The following is a 24,587-nucleotide window of genomic DNA, read 5'->3' on the forward strand; positions in this document are numbered from 1 at the left end:
AGGAAATCAGACCTAAGTAGATAAATGGATTTCTGCTTGTACATGTGTTTTTATGCAGAAACATATTAACTGCTAATTATTACAACTAAAAAGATTCAATCTAAATATCCTGAGAAAGGTGTGAGAAGTCTGCTCAAGGAGCCCCCATCGAAGCCAAGAGGGCGGACAAGACACCAGAACACTGTGAGTGGTGACAAGAGTAAGACAACAGAACGATATAAAATATAAGAACAGCAAGCATCGTTTTACAGTGACCCGCAGAGAACACTTGTGATTTTGTTTCTACAAAGTACAACCTATGTACATGCCGAGTGTAAATTCATCTTTATCAAAAGGAGAAAGTATTTATTGAAAAAATAGAAGATGAGCTTCTGAAAATAAAGAAATAAAATAAAGAATGTAAAAAGAAGCATTAAGAGGATGACCACCTGTACTGGGAGGGTAGAAAAATGTGACTGAGAAGGAAAAGAAGAATCACTGAATACTTAGAGTTAAATAAGTTAGGAGGTCCTTCCTATATAAATAAATGTAGGACAGTCTCAGAAGAAAGTTAAGTTCTTGAGAACTACTGGGTAAAAATGATACAAATGCACGAATAGTTACAGGAAGAATAAATAAGTAGGAGGGATGGTGGGCTCTAGACAAAACAATGGAGAGTCTTTTACATACCTACAATCTGACTTAAATACTTGATGGGGACCCTCACTAGATTTGCCATAGTCAATGCCTAAAATCCACTATTATAGGGTATTTCCTTATGGAAATCACATGAGAACAAACAATATTGTGAAAAAGAACTGAAAAAATAACGTTAAGGATTATAATATTTTGAGCAAAAACCAAAAGACTTTACATGTAAACACAGTGTCTTCTTCACTAATTCCAATAGAAGGTAGGAGACTTGGAAAAAAAAATATTTGGGGAATAAATAGTTCTCTCTGAAGAAGAAATGTAATTTTTTTTAAAGTTTCTGGCTCATGGCTTACAATATCAGAATAATGGATTTTTGATCAGGAGTAGAATACATCTATCTTTCAATTTGACAAGGGGGAGTGATCTAACGGGTGTGGGAAAAGTCCTTCTCTTCACATAAATCACAACCTGTCTATACTTTTAGACTTTTAAAGTTGCCAGAGGCACAGAAGTAAAGCAGTGATGCTTCAGTTTTCAAGTCCACAAGCATTCTTGGGCAGTGACTGGCTACATGGGACAGCAACTTAACAGATGTTATCTATAGGAACTAGGGTGTTTTAAAAAAAATGAAAACCAAAAACAGAAAAACCACTCTACTGTGCTGTACCTGAAATAAATGATATATCTATCAAATTCTAATAGTTTAGGAATGTAAAGCAAAATTTTAAAAAATTACACAGGTAAGCAGGAAAATATGCCATTAGCACAAACTCAAATATTTTCATAGTTTTTTTTTTATTTCTATATAACTGGATCACAGGTGAAGAAAATGGAGTGGAGGCATGTTCTTTGGTGAAAAACAAAAGGGTTGGCTTAAAGAGTTACAAATGTCCTAACAACATAAATTCATTAACAAATAAAGAATAGTATTTGAAGTTGCAAAAATTTTGGATAACAAATACATCCACAAATACATTACTAAAAGGGTTATAGCAACTACAAACCAGACATTACAGAATGCAATGGAAGTCAAAATTTATCAAACACTGTCACAGGAGGTAAATGTGACTTCTTAAGCATTATTGTGATTTGTTGAGATGGTAACTGCGGTTTCCAAAAGGTGTAACATTCAAAACCAACAGTACAGATAAAAGAAAACAGAAGAGTGACATTGAGCAAATATATTAAAAACATATACTAACCAAAATAAGAAAATTCTGGAATCCAAAACAGGGAGTAATAGTAGAGAACATTTGGATAAGGACCAAGAGTGATAGAATAAAAACAAGTCTAATCAAGAAGCAATTATAAAATACTTGCCATGTGCCAGGCACTGGGCTACGCACTGGGATTATAAATACAAGTAGAAAGAAAGTCACTGTCCTCAAGGAGTTTACATTCTAGCAACAACAAAAAATAGTAATCATAGAAGATGTGTTTAGGGAACAGATGACCAGGCACCGAGACAGGTTATTACAGAGATGGCACTCCTGATCTGGAATCTGGAACCGTGGTCCGGAAGAGGACTGCTGCTAGACTCATCTACTATCAGCCAGCTGGGAAAATGGTTTCAAATGCCAGAAAGGCATGCTCTCCACTTTGGTTCCAGATTCTTGACCTTGTTATACCACGGAAGACTTCTGACTAGGCTGGAAGCTGGAATTAAGAACCTTCTCTTCTCCTGGGATCTGAGCCACACTGCTTTTGCTTGCTTCTGAGTTTATACTTCTATAGGTACTGAAGTGCCTACAGAACTACAAGAACCAAGAACTACTATTTTTTTTTTAGTTTTCAACATTTATTTTTTATAAGATTTTGAGCTTCTAGAGGTACTTAAGGTTCTAAAATTGCTTCTTACCCTTGAATGCCAATCTAGGCACATCCTTTATGGATCTGTGACCCAGAAGTGGCTGGTTAAGGTTTCTCAGTGTCCTGTATATGCACAGGACCTTCTCTTACAGTGATGTACAGCTCCTCCCTTGAACTGGAGGGTCTTGCACAATGTGTTCCTGGACAGACCCCTTCCCCAGTATCCACAAAACACTCTGTCTTCCTACACCATGCTCAGCTGGAAAAATGACTCACTGTCATCTTTTATTGAATTTCTCTACCAGGATCTGGCCTGTTATGTTTTCTAGATCTGTTAGCAAGTTTTGTTTTGGTTTGGTTTAGCAAGATTCACTATAGTTTTAGTGCTACAGCAGTTATCTTGATTCTACCTCCCTAAAATAATGGAATCTTTATCACAAAATGAGTTTCAAATGAGTCCTTCACTCCACTACAAAATAATGCCCCATTAGTCAAGAAAGCATCAGTCTTGAAAACAAAAAAAAGGATTTTAAAAAGCAAGATAAAAGATTCTCCATGTTGAACATTAAATAGCATCAGTTTGATAATCTACTAGATAAAAATAACTGAACTACATCTATTAAGAAATTTAGTTTTTATATTTTGTAAACTGCTATTCACTGACAACTATTCCTATATAAATATTACATTAGTATCTGATGGCTCAGTAAAATCATGTGAACTGAAAACGTGCTGAAAATCAGATGACTTTCCAGTAAAATGTTATAATTCAGGTTCCCAAAAGAGGGAGATAAAGCTCTATTAGTACAAAAGCATCAATTTGATATATAAATGATATGGTCAAACATACAACCTAGTAAATTCCTCAAAGAAATCCAAATTTAAAAAAAAAGAAAACTTTAAATCATGCATCTATTTTACATCATGTTTAAGAAACAGAGAAAGCTGGTGTAGGTTGATCATGAAGTCAGAGAGAGAAAGAGTGATATCCAATAAGTATGGAAAGATACATTGGGTCAGAGTTGCAAAGGGCTTTAAGATCTAAACAAAGGGTTTTATATTTTTTATTATCCTAGTCACAAAAGAAAGCCACTGGAGTTGACTGAGTATAAAGGAGTCGAACAGTGAGATCTACGATTAAGGAAAATTATTTGGGAAGTAGTGTGTAAAATGGTCTAACAATAAAAGACTTGACACAGGGAGACCAAAGAAGAGATTATTATCCAATAATCTAGATAAGAGGTGATAAGCCTATAAACTCTACATCTCAGTCAAACTTTCCCTCTTATACAATGCTCAATCTCCTACAATCATACAGGCTATCTCTAACAAATTATCTTTCAACTCATCTTTGTAGAATCTACCTTCCTTGAAGGATCAGTTTAAGTATCCCTTTATTCCTACACTAGATATTTATCTATTCTCTCTCCATTCGACCCTGGATTCTAGTACCCTCTGTCCAACACACTTTGTCTTTACTAAGTCTCTCCGAATCCCCAATTCCTCCTATATAAAATGAGGAAGCTAGACTAGATCTTCCCTAAGATCCTTTTCATCTCTACTCTAGTCCCAGACTACTCCTCTGTGGCGACATTCCTACTGCTTCAGTGGTGAAGAGGTAAATGTAAGCCAAATGCACCACAAATTTATGTAATCCAGGCTCAAGTAAGCCTGCATTGTGACATGTCTCTCATTTTACCCTTAGCTGATTGACTACAACTTTCAAAAACTTCTCTTCTTAAACTACCTACACATCACTCCTCTTCCCTCTCAGGGGAATTCCCCTCAAATTTCTTTGAGAAAAAAAAAATTTGGGGTCAAACGTTTTAAGCTTCCTCTCCCTATCAACATTACAAATCACATCAGTATCATCATTTATTCTCTTCTCCTTTGCTCACACCTCAGAACATAAGGTCACCCTTCTATTTGGCAATGCCAAACCCTCTATTTGTACCCTGAAAATCAATCTTTCTTTTCTCTTTCTACTTCCTCCCTCTCGTCCTAACTTTCATTTTTTGTAGTTTTCAACATTTATTTTTTATAAGATTTTGAATTTCAGTTTTTTCTCCCTTCTATCCCCTCTCCCAAAGATGGCAAGCACTCTGAAGTAGGCTATATATGTGCAATATATACATATATATTTCCTTCAACTATCCTCATAGTAAGAAAAGTCTCGAGTTACAATTAATCGTTTTTTCATGTAAGAATGTAAATAATTCAACTTTAATAAGTCTCTTAAGATTTTTTTTCCTGCTTACTTTCTCATGCTTCTCTTGATTCTTGTATTTGAAAGTCAAATTTTTGTTTCAGCTCTTGTTTTTTCATCAAAAATCCTGGAAAGGCCTCTATTTCACTGAATGACCATATTTTCCCCTGAAATATTATACTCAGTTTTGCTGGGTAGGTGATTCTTGGTTTTAATCCTAGCTCCTTTGACCTCTAGAATATCATATTCCAGGCCTTTCAAGCCCTTAATGTGGAAGTTACTAGAACTTGTGTTATCCCGATTGTGTTTCCACAATATTCAAATTATTTCTTCTTGCCTGCTTGTAATATTTTCTCCTTGACCTGGGAACTCTGGAATTTGGCCATAATATTCCAAGGAGTTTTCCTTTCGGGATCTTTTAAAAGAGGCAATCAGTGAATTCTTTCAATTTCTATTTTGGCTCTGGTTCTAGAATATCGGGGCAATTTTCCTTGAGAATTTCTTGAAGGATGATTTCTAGGTTCTTTCTTTGATCATGGCTTTCAGGCAGTTCAATGATTTTTAAATTCTCTCTCCTGGATCTATTTTCCAAGTCAGTGGTTCTTCCAATGAGATATTTCATATTGCGTTCTATTTTTTTCATTTGTTTGGATCTGTTTTATAGTATCTTGATTTCTCATAAAGTTATTAGCTTACATTTGCTCCAATCTAATTTTGAAGGAACTATTCTCTTCAGTGAATTTTTGAAATTCCTTCTCAATCTGAGCAATCTGGCTTTTTGGACCTCTTTTGCCATCTGAGTTATTCTATTTTTTAAGGTGTTATTTTCTTCATTAGTTTTTTGAGGTCTCCTTTTGGAGGCTGTTGGCTCACTTTTCATGATTTTCTTGCATCATTCTCATTTGTCTTCCTCCACTTCTCTTATTTGATTTTCAAAATCCTTCTTGAGCTCCTCCATGGCCTGTGATCAACTCATATATTTTTGGAAGCTTTTGATGCATGAGTTCTCACTCCACTGTCTTCCTCCCACTCCATGCCTTGATCCTTTTTGTCCCCCAAAAAGGATTCTATGGTGTGTTTGTGCTTCCTGTGCTTGCTCATCTTGCCAGTCAATTACTCACTTTTTGAGCTCTTTGACATGGTAGAACTCTGCTTCCAGAGAGGAGAGCTTTGTACCAAATCACTGGTTTTTCACAAATGTTGTCAGAGGCCAGAGGAGGGCATCCTCTCTACAGACACCACACTGATGTTTCTAACCCAGGACCACTGCCCAAGACAGCAACCAACATACAAGCAGGTCAAAGCAAGAACAATTACCCTCTGAATGGTTGCTTGGTCCCCCCGTGATCTGCAGGCCAGGAGCTCTGGAAAAAGCCACGTGGCACAAGCTACAGCTGCCACACCTCTGCCACCTCCTGCCCCAGGGGCAGGGGCCAGATGACGCTCTTCTGTCCCCCTGTTCCAACAGAGCTCCCCACTGACCTTTTAATTTCTTTTCAGTGTTTATGGGTTAAGAAGTCCGGGAACCACCACAGCTGCTGGTGATTCACTCTCCTGAAGTCTGCTCCAGCTGGCCTGCTAGTGGGCACCACCCTGGGGCCAGAACTGAAGGGCTAGCCGGAACTGCACTTGGCTCCCAGCATGCTGCGACAGACCCCTCCTGTTGGCCTGCCGGGCTGCCTTCAGCGCGAGATTTGTTTCTCTCTGACACTTTGTGGGTTCTGTAGCTCTAAAATTTTTTTAGAGTCATATTTTACAGGTACTGGAGGTGGTTGTGGGGGGTGCTCACAGAATTTCCTGCTGCTACTACTCCACCATCTTGGCTCTGCCCCTCCTCATCCTAACTTTAAACTTCACTTTTTACCCATAGGTTCCTTGCTAAAAAATGCCCAAAAATCTCTCATATTTTAAAAAACAATTCTATAATGACCCTACACTTACCTCAAATTATTCTTTCCGACTTTCACAATTAAATTCCTAGAAGGAAAAAAAATTTCTTGCTCCCACATTCCCCTGTTCAGCTATCAATAACTTCTTTTTTTCCCTTAGTTTTTGTGACATTACTCATTTATCCTTTAATTCCTAATAATCTGAAAAATCCTTTTCAATCTGCTTTTCATGTTCATCATCTATGCCAGGGCCTCTTAAACTTTTTCTACTTCAGACCCCTTTAGCACTTCTTAAACTGTAGGTGATGGCCCCATATGGGGTCATGGCCTTTATGCAATGACCTTAAGTACATCCCAGAGGTCTGAGCAAGGTTCTCCCCTCTCTCTCTTCTCCTTAGATATCACAATCAACTGCCCATGGATTCAATTATCATTTCTATGCAACTGCTACTAAATATCAAGACTTCAACACTCCCCTAAACTTCTGTCCTATAAATTCTAGTTGTCTGATGTCTCTACCTAAAGTTCCATAGATATCTCAAAACCTTCTCCCTTCTCTCACATATACAATCAACTGCCAAAATATCACATTTCTACCTTTCTACCAAAATATCTATGTCTCTTACATCTAACATCTACTATTAGTGTATTCAGTTATCTCTATAGTTCAGGCTCTCATTATCTCTTGCCTAGATTATTGCAACATTCTCCTAATTGACCACTCTACCTCAAAAATCATTCTAGTCCATCCTATTCTACTGTCAAAGTAATTTTCCCTAAATCCCAAACAGACCATGTAACTCTCCTCCTCAACCAATTCCAGCAGCTTCCTGCTGCCTCCAGGCTCAAACATAAATTTCTCTATTTAACTTTTAAAGGCTTCAGAGAGGGCACCCAACTAATACCTCCAGCAGTTGAGAACACCCCAGTATTTGGAAAGAAGCTCCCCTGTCTGGTGCCAGAGTCCTACTGTGGCAAAAAGCTCAGGAGTCAAGTGACTGAGGGGTGACATGACCAGGCAAAGGAAGCAAACCAAGCAGAGCAATCCAACATTAGACTCCTATTTTGGGGACAAAAGGATAAAACCATGGAACAGGAGGAACACAGTGAAGTCAGAATTCCTGCACCAAAAGCATCCAACAAACAAAAATACAAACTGGTTACAGGCCATAGAGGACCTTAAGAAGCAGATAAGAGAAGTGGAGGAAAAATTGGGAAGAGAAATGAGAACTATGCAAGAAAATTTTGAAATGAGAGTCAACAGCCTGACTGAGGAAAATAATACCTTAAAAAACAGACTAACTCAAATGGCAAAAGAGGCTCAAAAAGGCAATGAGGAGAACAATGCCTTAAAAAGCCGAATTTGCCAGATGGAAAAAGAATCTCAAAAGTGCACTGAGGAGAATCATTCCTTCAGAATTAGACTGGAGCAAATGGAAGCTAATGACTTTATGAAAAATCAAGATGCTGTTAAACAGATCCAAACAAATGAAAGAATAGAAGGCAATGTGAAATATCTCATGGGAAAAACCACTGACCTGGAAAATAGATCCAGGAGAGATCATTTAAAAATTATTGGACTACCTGAAAGCTATAATCAAAGAAAGAACCTAGAAATCATCCTCCAAGAAATTTTCAAGGAAAACTGACTGCCCTGATGTTTTAGAACCAGAGGGCAAAATAGAGGTTGAAAGAATCCACCGATCACCCCCTGAAAAAGATCCCAAAAAGAAAATTCCTAGGAATATTATAGCCAGGTTCTGAAATTCCCACATCAAGGAGAGAATATTACAAGCAGCCAGGAAGAAACAATTTGAATATTGTGGAAACTCAATCAGGATAACTCAGGATCTGGCAGCTTCTACACTGAGGGATCGAAGGGCTTGGAATATGATATTCTGGAGGTCAAAGGAGCTGGGATTAAAACCAAGAATCACCTACCTAGAAAAACTGAGTATCATGTTTCAGGAGTAAATATGGTCATTCAGTGGAATAGAGGACTTTCAAGCATTGTTGATGAAAAAACCAGAGTTGAATAGAAAATTTGACATTCATATACAAGAAGCAAAAGAAGCATGAGAAGCTAAATGGGGAAAAGAAATCATAAGGAACTTATCAAAGTTGAACTATTAACATTCCTACATGGAAAAACTATAATTGTAACTGATGAAACTTTTCTCAGTATGAAAATAGTTGAAGGGAATAGAAATATATATATAGATATATGTCTATGTCAGAGGGTATACAGGCGTATGAATCTGTATTTGGATGTGTGTATATATGTGTGTGTGTGTGTGTGTGTGTGTGTGTGTATATATATATATTTACAGGTATACATAGATAGAGGGCACAGGACCAATTTAATAGGAAGGAATGATACTTAAAAGGTGAAATTAAGAGCTGAGAGAAGAATATAATGAGAAGAGAAGGGGAGAGACAGAATGGGGTAAACTATCTCATATAGAAGAGGCAAGGGAAAATGGTTACAATGGAGGGGAAGAATAGCAAGGCAAAAGGGAATGGGTCAATCTTATTCTCATTGAATTTGGCACGGGGAAGGAATGACATACATACTAAATTGGGTATCTCACCCTACAAGAGAATAGGGGGGAAGGGGATGAGAGGGGAGATGATGGGAGGGAGGGCAGGCTGGGGGGAAGGTTGTTGCAAGCACCCACTTTTGAAAAGGGACAGGATCAAAATAGAGAATAGAAATAGTGGGATAGGAGGGAGGGAAACATAGACAGTATTTTACAATGTATCTACTATGTTAATGTTTTGCTTTAGCTACACATGTACTACCTATACTGAATTGCTTATCTTCCCAGTAAGGGTGGGTGATAAGGGAGGAAGGGAATGAATCTTGAATTCAAAGTCTTAAAATCAAATGTTTAAAAATATATAAATATATATACTATTATTAATACTATTTTACATATAATTGGGAAATAAGTTATACAGGCACTGAGGCATAGAGATCCACCTGCCCTACTGGAAAAGTTGAAGGGAGAATATATGAGAGAGAGCAGATTGGAGGAGGGCATATCCTGTGGGACTGCTATTTTGGGGTGGTGGGTAGGGGAAAAACGGGAGAAAAATTGTAACTAAAAATCTGGTAGAAATGAATAATTTAAATCAGAAGTTAATAAAGCATTTGAAAAATAAAAAAACAACATAAAATACTATTTAAAGAAAAAAAAGAAGCAGCAACTCAAAAAAATAGCAGTAAAAAGAAGATGAAAGATATGGGGGTAAATTGGGTAGTTGTCACTAGAATATGGGAGACTTTAATAGATTAGTCAGCAGAGGGGAAGGAGCTAACCAATGAAGTAAGTGGATGAGGAAAGTTTAAAGATACTACATGAGGACTTCAGTGAGAAGAGGTATTAAAAGCAAGGTCATTAGGGAAAAAAATCAGCAAAGTATTATTTACAACAATATTAAAACCGCAGCAGGTACAAAATACTAAGAGAAGAAAATGAACAAATCTTATTAAAGCATACCCGGATATAACACCTGTCTAGAGATAAATTCAGACACATATTTTGATTTCTTGATAGTCCACATTAAACCAGATATTTCATGTCAGAGTCTCTCAGCGTATTTTGTTTTGCATGTACCTACTACTATTGCCCCATTTAGATTGTAAGCCACTTTAGAACAAGTATTGAATTGTGTATCTCCAACCAGAAATCCTAAATATTTCTGATGATTCATAGGGGCAAAGAAAGCCAATTTATTGCTGAAGTTATTTGTTTCACAGTGTGCTTAAGGGGGCCCTAGTGCACTGAATGAGATAATATAGTTTATGGAACCCTCCTAGGAAGTGAGTAAATTAGTTTTTAAGCATAAATCGGTTTGGGAAAAAACACACAAAATAAGCTCTTGTTCAGTCAATTAAAGCAGTTATGTACAAACTTGATGAGTAGCCAGTTTTGGGGGGAATAATCTATTGTTAAACTAAAATGCCTTATCATAGTATAGTAGAAACTCTGGGCTTTAAAAGATTATATTAGTAAAGTAAAACTATGGTAGATACTATAGAAATCTGAAAAGTATTTTAACTATGGGTCCAGGAAAGTAGACAGGCTCATCATCTCATGATGTATTTTACTTCCTTGATTCATGGAAATCTCTAGTACAGCCTGGTAGAAAGGTTGAAAATTGTTTCAGTAGGGGAAATACTCATAAACCAACAAAATTACAGATTCCTGAACACCATGAAGAAATTAAGAAAAAAATACATTAAGACCTGGATTTATACTCAATGTGTAGAAATCATTTTTGATCTTCTAGTTTAACAGAGAAGTTACTAGGCTGTATAATAGCAATAAATTACCCTTGATTTCTTTATGATTTGAAAATGAAACTTATATGGTTAGTGTCAGATTCTCTGCTTTTACTAGAGAGGTTTTTTTTATATCAGATGCTCAGATATGTTAAGCCCCCATTAGCACTATAGGTATGTCTCAATTAGTACAAATAATGAAACATGTAGTGGTAACATATATTTGAATTTGTACTTAATTATTCACACTAATCTGAACCATGCCAAGTTTGTGATCTGTTTCTCATACAACTGATAACTTTGCTCCCTTTTAATGGGTAATCTAAAGCAGAACTGTCAAAGTCAAATATAAACAGTATCTCTGTACACTGCATATTGACTTAGAAAACCACATACCAACATTTTCTGTGTTTTATTGTATTACGTTTCAATATGGTTTGATTTGCATTTCAGATATGTTGTGCAGGCTACATGTTTGACACCTGTGATCTAGAATATAGTCCCACACAATTATAACTTTTCTCACTAGATTTATTCTTAACCAGCTGCTGTACATTATGCTTCTCCACTCCAGTTCCTGTATTTCATCTTTCACTACAGTATATAATATTATCTGCACTACTATCTTCATTACCCATACTTTGGACATCTAGGTAGAAAGATTAATGGGTTTTAGGTTTTTTTGCTAGTATTCTTCCTACATATTATCTCTTGAGAATCACTGATCTTTTTGCTGACATTTTCTTACTTTTCTGTGCTAATCATTATCAAATATGCGACTGGCATATGAATGAGTATTTCTCTTCCTCCTAATTCATTTTAAGTTCAAAGTTCTTGATCAAATTTGCAAGCATGCAAGAAAATGTAATTTTACTGGTGATATATTTTAGATATATTTTATTTCTGGCCTAGGAAGCGCATGTACCATTCCTATATCTTAGGCAATGATCACGAAATGCAAATCTCATTTGTTTCCAAATTGACATTTAGCTGAATCCCATCCCTTGGGCAGAAATTATGAAACTATCCCTCGTGCCCCTAAGATCATCAGTTTATTACCTAGTACTTCATATTCTGTAGCAATCCTTCAATGACAGTTATTAGCCTCACGAGGAGAAAGAGGAGTAGGCTGTGGTCATCAATACTGATCAGACTTAAGGAGCCCACCAACTTATGTTGATACCCGCAAGAAATCGCTAATCATCATCATCTGCATCATTTTATTCTGACTGAAACAAGATGGTTTCTTTACAGATTTACAAAAGAAACTTCATTATTATTCTGATAGTAGAACCAACTCTGTCATTTTTCAGCATTCCATTAAAGCTCCTCCCTCATTTCTATCCTGTAATGATATATAGTTAAAGACAATTTAGAAAAAGTCAATCAACTTCACTCCTACTTAAAAAACTATATTTCAAACTATCTTTAGTTCCAATAATGCCCAGTGTTCATAAGTCAATGAATTATCATTTACTCCATCTTCTCTTTAGGTTATGTCTCACACTTTGTATCTTTAGATATTCAGCATCTGACACAGAACAAATATTTAAAACTTGATTAACTGATATCAATTGGAAATTACTACAATAGCTAAGGAAAACCACAACCAGCCAAGACGAACAAATTCTCTCAAGGTTGAAGAAGGGAAAGGGAATAAGCATTGATGATGATGATGATGATGGTGATAACGAAGATCCTCATAAGAGTCCTAAGAGGTAGATGTTATTATTATCCCCATTTTACAATTGAGAAAACTGAGGCAAACAAAGTTTGGGTTACTTTCTCAGGGTAAAACAGTGGCAAAGTATTATGTAAAGTTTGAACTCAGGTCTTAACTGCAGGCCAGACACTCTATTCACTGTACCACCTTGCTGCCTAAGTTAAAAGAAAAATGAATCTGAACCAAAAAAAAAAAATTAGGCAAAAAAAGGAAAGTTCTCATCATTTGACCACCAGGAACAAATCTCTCTCTTTATTGTGTACAAATAGTTGGCAACAAATATCCAAAACCTTGAATCAACCAAGCATAAAAATAAGCATGTTGACTCATAAGAAATGGGCATTGTTGGAAATCAGCAATTATTGAAATGATTAAAAGTTAGTTTTAAGAGTAGAAGTTCATTATCTTCAACCCAAATTTTCTGGTACTACACACACATTTACATATATACATATATACATACATACATACATACATACATGCATCATTATAAGGTAATAAAAGAGCTTTAGTGGAATGTTGATGTGACAAAGATACTGCTACTATCAGAATAAAGATGAAATTAATAAGAATGGAGATTCATACAAGTGAGGCTAGGACTTTGGAAGAAGATAATTATATAGCAAAAAAAAGAAAAAAATGACAGTTAATTTGATAATCATGGACAGAATACATGGAGAAATAAGCTATAAATGTTATTTGTTGTAAGGGAGCATTTAGTTGGTAGGGCCAAGAGAAGTATTTGGGAAATGACAAAAGTAGCAATAAAACTTTTTTGTTTTGTTTGAGACCCTTTGATGAAGATCCATGTACATCAGTCAATAGGATATGTAAGACAAAAGGTCAAGAAAGAGAGGGGCAGTTATAAGTAGATTTGAGAGGCCTATGAATAAAGATACTAGTTAAATCATGTGAAATTTAAGACCTATCAATCTAATCTTCCTTCACTGAATGTGCTGTCTTCTCCAGTGATCTGTATCTTGCCACTTGACCCATATGGCTCTGGAGAAGAAAGTGAGGCTAGTGACTTTGACAGCCCTCCCTATCTTAAATCCAATTCACTTTTAAGTCATGGTATCACCTTCCTGATGTCATGATCCTCTTCAAGAATAAAGGACAAACAGTAACAACAAGCTCCATTACAAAGTTCTTAGGACAGAGTAAGCACTTAATAAAAACTTTTCATTCACTCACAAGACTTATCACCTTTGCAAAGGGTGCTACATGTATGCTGCTATGCAATGTAACAAACTTTTTCTCTTTGTATTCTATTCTACAGCAAAGGATGGATAATTAAAATAAATGGCTATTTTTTCATGTTATTTGGAAAAGTATATATATGGAAAAAAATCATACTTTAACAGCATAAGGGGAAAAATAAATAGCTACAATTAATAAGCAATTCAATCCAACATGTACTCTTTGATCCAGTAACGCTGGCCTCCTAGCCATTCCACAAACAAAACACTCTATCTCTAGGATCAAGGTATTTTGCCCAGATTTCCCTCATGCCTACGTTGCTCTCCCTCCTCCATTGTAACTACAGACCTCCCTGGCTTCCATTAAGTTCCAAATAAAATCCCACCTCCTACAGGAAACCTTCCCCAGCCCCTCTTAATTCCAGTCGCTTTTCCCTGTTAACTATTTCCTATTTATCCCTCTACATAGTTTGCTTAGTATATACTGGTTTGCATGTTTTTGTTTCTTGCCACTCCCCCCGCCCTTAGACTATAAGCTCCTTGGGAAGAGGCAGTGTCTTTCGACTCTTTTTGTATCTCTAGTGCCTGGTACAGTGCCTGGTACACAGCAGGTGCTTAATAAATGTTTACAGAACTGAATTTGTAATTATAGCTACAATTATGAAGAAATTACCTTTAACTTTGATCCATGAGGCACAACTGAAGATTTATTATGCTTCGGTGGGATGTAGAGTTCCCATTTTCCATACTCAAGTTTTTTATATGGATAAGAAAATGGATTCCAACCATCTATAAACAGAGAAAAAAATCTGTAACCAAAGTTCATTAATATTAATATCCAATTAGTTTAAATAAAATCATTACAGAATATTTGTAAGATTTTTATACTATGCAATCTACTTAAAACAAGTTAAACTGCAAAAATGAAAATATATGAAGATGTACAGATATTACTAATAATATAGTAGTATTAGTAAAGGAAATATTTAGGAGTCACTAAAAAAATATTAAGCATTTCCTATATGCCAGACATTGTGCTGAGGATACAAAAAGAGGCCAAAGGCAGTTCCTGTCCTCAAAGAGTTCACAATCTAATAAAGGAAACAACAAGCAAACAAATATATACAAACAAGATGGATATGAAATCGTTCTAAGAGGTAAGGCAATGGAATTGAGACGGAATGAGGAAGATTTCTTAGAGAAGATAGGATTTTAATCGGAACTGGAAAGAAGCCAGGAGGCTGAGATAAGGAGAAGGACATTCCAGGCACGAAGAACAGTCAGAGAGAACGTCCACATCTAGGAGATTGAGTGTCTTCTGGGTGAAACAGGAAAGAGGTCAGTATATAAGGAAACTGTAAAATTAAGAGGACTGGGGGTTGGTTTTATAAAGCGTGTTTAACTTTGAACTCTAAATAGGGGGCTTTATATTTGATCCTGGAAGTGACACTAGAGTTTACTGAGGCAGGCAGACCTACCAGTCCAAGTGCGACGTGATGAAGGCCTGCACCGGAGTGATGACAGTATTAGAGATGAGCATATATAATCATAATAGCTAAAAATCAAATAGCATTTACGACATGCCAGGCAATATGCTAAGCACTCTGCAATGATCTAAAGTGGTCTTCCTAACAATGATGGGAGGCAGGTATGATTATTATTCCCATTTTACAAGGTGCAGGAAAAAAAAAACAATATACATTTTTAGATGTGGTCACAATGTGGATTAATTCTGACTGACTATGCTTATTTATCAAAAGGTTGGTGTCGGGATTTTTCCCCTTCTCTGTTTTTTTTTTTTTTTTGCCTTTTGGAGGGCAATTGGGGTTAAGTAACTTGCCCAAGGTTACACAGCTAGTTGTGTGTGTGTGTGTGTGTGTGTGTGTGTGTGTGTTTAAGTATCTGAGGCTGGAACCCAACTTGGGTCCTCCTGACTTCGGGGCACTTTTACTCACTGCACCACCTAGCTGCCCCCTACCCCCTTCTCTCAGTTTTTAATGGAGGAGAGGGGAACTTGAGGAGAACATAACAATAATGGTTTTAGATAGATATTACCTATCATCTTAAGTAAGGCTCCATTTGTTCCTATGCCCTCTAATGTTTTTAATAGAATGAGTATTGGTATTTTATCAAAAGCTTTATCTGTATCTCATTGATGTAATCATAATTTTTGTTGTTTTTGTTACTGATATGGTCACTTAAGCTGACAGTTTTCCTAATATGTAACCAGTCCTGAATTCCTGGTATGAATCCCACTTGGTCATACCTTTGTGATATTATTACTATAACCTCCTTGCTATTATTTTATTTAAATTTTTGCATCAACATTCATTAGGGATATTTGTCTATAGTTTTCATTCACTGTCTTTTATCTTCCTGATTAAGGTCCTGAAACCATATATGTGTCATAAAAGGAAACTGGAAGGACTCTTTTCTTTACCAATTTTTAAAGTAGTTTATATAGTATTGGAATTAATTGCTCCTTAAATGATTGGTAGAATTTACTTGTAAATCCATCTGGTCCTGTAAATTTTTCTTAGGAATGTCATTTTTTTTGCTTGCTCAATTCCTTTTACTAAGACAAAGTTATTAAGTATTTTACTACTCTTCTGTTAATCTAGGTAATTTGATTTTTGGTAATTATTCATCATTTACTGAGACTGTCAATTTTACTGGCATATAATTGGGTAAAACAACTCTGAATAGCTCCTTTAATTTAATCTTTATTGGTGGTACATTGACCCTTTTCATTTTGGGTGGTGGGGAAAGGGAATGGGGGTTAAGTAACTTGCCCAGGGTCATACAGCTAGTAAGTATCAAGTGAGTGTCTGATGCCACATTTGAATTCAGGTCCTCCAGGACACCCTTTTCATTTTTAATACTGGTAAATGTGGTTTTCCTCTTTTTTTTAAAAAATAAAATCAACTATTGGTTTGTTTGGTTTTTTTTCCTTAAAACCAGCTCCTAGTTTTATTTATGAGGTGCAGAGTGTTTTATATTATCCATTTTATTAATCTCTCCTTTGATTTTTTTAGGATTTCCAATTGCTGTGTAACTGAGAAATTTTAATGTGCCGTTTTCCTAGATTTTTTCTTTTTTTAGTTGAATACCTAATTCATTGATTTGCTTTCTCTTTTATTGATTTGCTATTTTAAAAATAAATTTTGCCCTAAGAACTGCTTTGGCTGCATCCCACAAATTTTAGTATGTTGTCCCATTTTTGTCATTCTCTCTTATAAAATTATATTTCTATGATTTATTCTTTGACCAACTCATTCTTTAGGATTAGATTATTTGTAGTTTCCACCTCATTTTTAATCTATGTTTCTAAGGCCTTTTATTGAACTGGAAAATGTAAATAATTTAATTTTGAAGCATGAGTTGGTCAAAGAACAAATCACAGAAATAATAATTTTTATTTCACTATGGTCTGAAAAGGGTGCAGTTAACATTTCTGCTTTTCTGCATTTGGTTATAAGGTTTTTATGCCCTAATAATAGATGTTCATGTAAAGCTGAAAAGAAGGCATAATCCTTTCTATTCCCACTCAATTTTCTCTACAGGTTTATCATAGCTAACTTTTCTAAAGTCTATTTATTTCCTTAACTTCTTTTCTTATTTAATGTTAAGATTTATCTAGCTCTAAAAGGAGACAGTTAAAGTCCCCCACTAGCATAGTTTTACTATTTCCTCCTATATTTGACTTAACTTTTACTTTAAGAAACTGGATATTAAGCCACTTGATGCACATATGTTTAGTACTGATATTACACTTCATTGTCTATGAAGCCTTTTAGCAAGACATAGTTTCCTTGATTATCTCCTTGAATAGAATCTATTTTTGTTTTTGCTTTGTCTGAGATGATGATGGTCCCAGTTTCAAAACAAAAAACATCCTTCTCTGTGACTGCAAAGGAGTCACTAACTCATGGGAAAAGCCCACAGGTGCTGGTTTTTATCCATAGCAATTCTTCAGGAAGGAATGAAGAATGAGTAACTCCAATAAAATGATTGCTAACCCTGCCTTTGTTTTTACTTCAGTTGAAGTATATTAGATGCTGCCCGGGCACCCTATTTTAACATTGTGTGTTTCTCTTTTTCCTGTGTGCTTCTTATAAGGAACATATTGCTGGATTCTGGCTTCTAATCCAACCTAGTTGCTTCAGCTTTATGGATAAATTCATCCCATCCACATTCACAGTTATGATTACTAACTTTGAATTTCCCTTCATATTATTTTTTTTTGTTTACCTTCTCTCTCTTTCTCTCCAGTTCACCCTCTATAATTAGTTTTGCTTCTGACCACTCTCTTCATCTACCCACCTTTTTCACCCCTTCCTTTCCCTAAAACTCATCTCCTCCTACTTCCCTACTGGGTAAAATAGATTTCTAGACCCAATTGTGTGTGCATGTGTGCATGCAAGCTTTTCGTCCTTGAGCCAATTTAGATGAGAAGGCAAATACTGCCTGACACCCCCACCCCCTAGCATTTTCCATTTTATTGTAAAAGCTTTTCCTTTTATACTTCTTTCATGTAAAATAATTTTCCCCATTTTTCCATTTTCTTCCCCCTTCTCACAGTGCATCCCTTTTTCTCACATGTCCAATTTTTTTTTTTTAAAGATCATCCCAATGCAATTGGCTCACTCTGTATATAGAGCCCTTCTAACGATGGTAATAATGATTAAATTCTTAGGACTTACAAGTATCATATTCTCATACAGAAATGTAAACTGTTAAATCTTACTGAGTCCCTGATGATTTTCTTTTCATGTATTTGACAGTCACACTGTATTCAGTTCTGATTTTTTCACTCAAGAATTCTTAAAAGTCTTCTATTTCGTTAAATATCCATTTTCCACCCTGGACTAATTATATTCAGTTGTTCAAGGTAGGTTATTTTTAGTTGTAGTCCTAGCTCTTTTTGGTTCCCAGAATACCATATGCCAAAAAAAGTAAAGACTCCTTTAACATAAATCCTGAGTGATCCTGACTGTGGCTCCATGATATTTTAATGCTTTTTACATTTGAATGCCTGAAGTATTTATTTGCCCTTTGACCTGGGGACTCTGTAATTTGGCTATAATATTCCTGGGAGTTTTCATTTTGGAATCTGTTTCTAGAGGCAATTGGTAGATTCTTTCATTTTTTATTTTGCCCTCTGGTTCTAAGATATCAGGGTAGTTTGCACAGAAAACTTCTTCAAATATGTGTAGACTCTTTCTTTGATCATGACTTTCAAGTAGAGCAGTTCAATTATCTCTCCTCAATCAGTTGTTTTTCCAATGTGATATTTCACGTTTTCTTCATTCTTTTGGTACTCTTTTATTGTTTCTTATTGTCTCATGGAGTCATTAGCTTCTACTTGCCCAATTCTAACTGTTAAGGAATTATTTTCTTCATTAAGCTTTTGTATCCCTTTTTCCATTCAACCAATTCTGCTTTTTAAGCAGTTGTTTTCTTCAGTGAATTTTTGTACTGCATTTTCCATTTGGTTAAATTTTTTTTAAGGTGTTGTGTTCTTCAGTAGAAATACTATGTCTCTTTTAACATGCTGTTAATTGTCTTTTCATAATTTTCTTCCCTCCCTCTCATTTCTTTATCCAATTTTTCCTCTACCATTGTTATTTGATTTTGAAAAAAAAAAATTTAGCAATTCTAGGAATTTTTATTGGGCTTGTGTTCAATTAACATTTTTCTTTGAGGTTTTCCTTGTAGTTATTTTGACACGTCTTCTGAGTCTGTATCTTGATCTTCCCTGTCACCAGAGTAACTTTTTTATGATCAGGTTATTTTTTGTTTGCTCATTTTTCCATCCTATTTCATGACTTTGAAATTTACATTAAAGTTGGGCTCTGCTCCTGAAACTGGGGGGGGGGGGGAGAGCAGGGAATGGGGGAAGGGAAGGGGCTTGGTTGGGATAAGAGACTATCCAAAGTTTTGGTCTTTTTTGCACTGCTGTTTTCAGAGCTAGTTCTGTGGGCTTGGACATTTTCAGTGTAGGGTCAACTCTCTCCTGGTCTGGGCTCTAGTCTTACCCAGGAAAGGCTCCTGATCCTTTCCAGTTTCAAGCAATAGTGCTCCTCAGGACCTGGCTCCCTCTTGACCAAAACTGCTCCTCTCTGCCCTTGAACTGTGAACTGAAAGTGGGTAGAACCAATGTAGTTGGCAGTGTCCAGTGCTCTGCCTACTGCTAGCACACAGGTCCTCGGTAATATCTTTTCAGCCAGATGCCTGATCGCCTCACTGTCTCTGGATTGAAAGTTCTTGAATCTATTGCTGCTACTGTTGTCACCAAGTGCCACCACTTGTGTTGCATCCACATGAGCTCAGGACCAGGCTCCACCCCATTGTCAAAGATCTCTCCTTTCAATTCTCTAAGTTGTCTTGGGCTGGAAGGATGTCTCATTAGGCCCATCATTCCAGAATTTGATTTGAGGCATTATTTTAAAGTTGTTTTGAGAGGAATATAGGGAGAGCTGAGCTGTAATGCTTCCTCTAGTCCACCATCTTGGCTAACAGCCCTAACATTTTTTTAAGAATTGGGCCCCTGAATCATTTATTTTTTTTTAAATGAACTAGATCAGAAGAAAGTTAAGAAACACAGAAAAGCGGGGAGATTTTGAAAGCTACGTGTAGAATTTATATACATTTTTTTTATTTTTTTTTTAAAGGAAAGCAGTAGAAGAGAAGCTATGTGGTACTGTCCCTGGATTCAGGAGTACCTGAGTTCAAATCTAGTCTCTGACACCTATTGGCTGTGAGACCCTGGATAAGTCACTTAACTTCAACTGATTCCAAAAATAAAATTAAACAAAAAAGCAGCATGAAATAGTGATTCATGGTTACGGAGGGAATTCTCTTGTGTTCTGTTGTATACAGAAATGTTCTTTTTGATATTTAGAAATTTAAAAATTAATTTTAAAAAGTCTTAAATTTGTCATTAATTAATTTTGTAATCCACTTATAAATTGTTCTCCATTATTCTATATCAACTCATGTAAATCTTTACAGTATTCTCTTAATCTTCCATTACAGCATTTCTTATGCCACAATATTATTCCATTACATTCACATCCCATAATGTGACAACTATTCCTCGATTTACTTTCTTTCCATTTTTTTTTTCTGTAACAAAAGTGCTCCTAAAAATATTTTGGAACATATGGTTTCTTTTCTTCTTTCTTGGATCTCCAAAGAAGGGTACTTTTCAACAATTTTTTTTTATTATCCTCTTTCTAAATTACTCTGAAATATATTGTTTCAAGAAGCAACTGTTGACGACAAAGAACTCTTGAAGCTAACAATGAGGAATACTATGTTCATAATCCAAAGTTACAAATAGTTAATTTCTTAAGAACTTATTAAATAACATAATATTGATTTTAGTTATTAAATATTTATGTAACATGCTTTATATTAAATGGGGATAAAAATGGAAATGTAATTTCATGAAAGTTAATTTTCTATAAATAATAAAAATAAAAATTTACTTTAAAAAATGAATTTATCAAAGTGCCAACATTAAAATATTTTTGATAAAACCTTTTTGAAATGTATTATATACTTCTCTACCTTTTCAAACATAGAATACTGAACACTGCTTTTTCTTTCTACTCCAGAGTCCTCTTTATGAACATTTTTTTGAACAGCAAATTTCTGTGTATTGCTTTTGAACTTTTGTGTCTCCTCCCTCTTTGTTATCTTGTCAGTTCTCACTGCTGTCAGTATGCCTACCTTTAATAGTACTCTCCTGTTTCAGCTTAACCCTCCCCCCCCACCCATCCCTTCACTCTGATGCTTCTAGGGCTGGGAAACAAGAAAACTAAGTCAATTAATTCAATTCATTAACTTTTATTATATGAATGGAATTAAGATTTATATGCATATATACAAATATATTAGAAAACAATTAAGTACATAGGTGAGGTCAAATAGAATGAGGAGAAATTTTAGTAGGGAAGCAATTACTTCCAGCTTGAAGAATACGGGAAACCTTCATGGAGAAGGTGCCACTGGAGATGTACTGAAGATTTTACTAAGTGGAGATTACCAATAAAGGAGAAAGTCTGTTCCAAGTATAGAGGAAGGTATGAACCAATGTTAAAAGGTAAGAAGATGTTGAGGATCAATAATAGTGCAGTTTCACTGAAATTCCTGAATGACGATAATATTAAATAAGTCTGTAAAGGTAGGTTTAAATCAGGGCTACTTACTGCAGCAATTAGAATAATAAAAGTTTCTTTGTTTACAGGTATTAAAAAGAAAGTAAACATGAGTGAAAAAAAACTTTGACACTTATTAGTTATGTGACCATGAGACACTCACTTAATTTCTCTGAGTCTCAGTTTCTTTATATGTAAAATGGGGGTGATATTTTGCTGAGGTAGTTTACAGGATTTTAAAGAAGGAGATATGTAAGGTAAAAAGTGTTATTTAAACATGAACTATTTTTATTATTAATTGGGGTTTGTCTTGTTAAGGAGCAGAAGTATTTTGTAAAAGAAAATTAGCTTTTTGTTTTCTAAGAAAATCATCATCATTCAGAGAAGCTACATGACAAAAATACTACTAAGCACAGTTTTTCTTCATTTCTGCTCAGTTGACAACCCACAAGGTCAATCTGATATAAATTTGAGATGACTTCAATTCATTCTTAAAATTTAGTGGATTGCAAGATCATTCAGAGCATAAAGCAAATTTTATATATAGTTTTTGTATTTTCTCTGGGCTTCTCACAATACGTTTTATATTAAATTAATTCAGTCAGTGGATATTTATAAAGGAACTGCAATATGGAAAGAACTATGATAGGACTCAGGAAGATAAAATGAGGAATATAAAGTAAACTTAGGAAATGATTCTCTCCATGACCAATATCCACATCAATTAAACTGAACAAATGTTTATTAATGTTACAGGCACTTAGGCAGTGGCAAAAAAAGAAAACAAGAAAACATAACTTTTTCTTGCTTTCGAAGAGTTTGTATTGTGCGGGGGGAGGGGGGGTAAGTGGAGACTGGCAGATCAAGTATATAACCAGAAATATATGTAAAACAAAAAAAAAAAATGTAATTTTGAGGAGACAGGCTAGGAAGTACAAGAAGCTAGGAAGGTCAAAAAAAGTCCCTCCTGAGGAGGTGGCCCTTGAGCTGAGAGGTGTCTGAAGGAATACTATTTTGAATAAGAAAAAAGATGTAATGAAAGAATTAAAGTTTAAGGCTTTTTATATCTGAGGAAATTTTAGCTCTGTGAAAATAAAACCTACATTTATGAGTACATTCTGAAAAATAAGTAAAACAATATCATATGGCTCTACAGGCAGAGATCATAATTTATCTAAATGGAATATCCTCATGACCAGATTTACACATAAACTTTTTCCATGTTAATCCTATGTGTTTTGTTCCTAGTCACATCTCAAGAGATGATAAACCAATTTCAACTAAGTACTTAATTCAAATGTTTGGCATTCACATGTGGACCTCCAGGACTCCACTCTAATTTAACATATCGTAAATTGTGATTACATAATTTCTGTCTTCTTTTAAAAGTACAATTTCTGGGGCAGCCAGATAGCACAGCCAGTAAGAGCACCGGCTGCAGTGTCAGGATGACCTGGGGATCTAATCCCGGGCTCAGGCACTCAGCACCCACCCAGAAACACCTGGCCGTGTAACCCTGAGCAAGTTACTTAACCTCAATTGCTTAGGGGCGGCCAGGTGGCTCAACGAGTAAAATCACCGGCCACCAGTGTCAGGATGACCTGGGGATTGAATCTGGGCTCAGATACTTAGCACCACACCCAGAAATAACTGGCTGTGTAACCTTGAGCAAGTTACTTAAGCCAGATTGCTTTAAAAAAAAAAAAGAAGTACAATTTCCCCATGACAAGTACTCAATCACTGAGTTAAAAAATTAAATGGTCTCCAACTCCTTCTAGCTATACAAGCAATCTCCACTGCCAAAGAACAAATTAAACACACACACACACACACATACACACACACACACCCCAAAAAGCAGTCAAAGGCAAATAAATGCTTACAAGTCATTTTTGTTCTATGTAGATGGAACAGAGGGATGTTAAACCAGAAAGAAAGGCTAGTGAAATATAAACTATAATAGTACAGATAAGATAATGAAGATGTGGGCAAGGAATTTACTATGAAATTAAAGGAAAATAGAAGACGGTGACAATTTATATTTGAAGAAATAAAAATGAAGGTAATTTAGATATAAAGCTTTTCTCTATACCTATAAGTGGAGACATTTCTCATAATATGCATAATTATTCTATCTAAAAGAGAATCAGATACCGACTGGTTTAACAAACTTTTTATTAAAAGCATAGACAAATTAATTATACAAAATAAGTGGAAGCTTGAAAATCAGCACATGAAAACAAGTTGTAAAGGTTCTCATATGAAAAACATGTTAAGTGTTTAAAGATTAGCAAACCCAAACCCTATGCGGTATTTCAACAATTTCCACACTAAACTGCTAAATTCAGTGTTCTGGAGGACTTATGTAGCAAACTAGCCACAAAGTTTATTATACTAATTTAACATTAACAAGAACATGGACAACACATCTGTGTCCCTTGTGCCAGTTTTGAAATTTGGCCTCACCTAAATTTGAAAATTATAGCCCCTTTTAAAAAAAAATAATCATCTGGAGAATTTAAATCTTTACTATAACATATACAAAATAAATACACATCATAAGGAATGAAATTTTGTGACGTTAACAGCATATGTATTTATAAAAAGTAATATTTTAAATATTCTGCTCAATATGATTCTATTAACTCTAGGCACCTGCTTGATTTGTCTACACA

At 35.4% G+C, this 24,587-nt stretch overlaps 1 protein-coding gene across 1 annotated transcript in view; it reads right to left on the minus strand.

The window, feature by feature from the left end:
• Positions 1-24,587, minus strand: part of GBE1 (1,4-alpha-glucan branching enzyme 1) — a 272,631-nt gene that overhangs the window by 156,691 nt on the left and 91,353 nt on the right. Inside the window, exon 3 of the mRNA XM_069093902.1 lies at positions 14,421-14,536. Within this exon, the coding sequence (XP_068950003.1) occupies positions 14,421-14,536 (116 nt within the window). The remainder of the gene's footprint in view (positions 1-14,420; positions 14,537-24,587) is intronic.

This window comes from Petaurus breviceps, unplaced genomic scaffold (genome assembly GCF_028583685.1).
Source record: "Petaurus breviceps papuanus isolate PSGF00001 unplaced genomic scaffold, PetGlider_PUasm1.0 213, whole genome shotgun sequence".
NCBI lineage: Eukaryota > Metazoa > Chordata > Mammalia > Diprotodontia > Petauridae > Petaurus > Petaurus breviceps.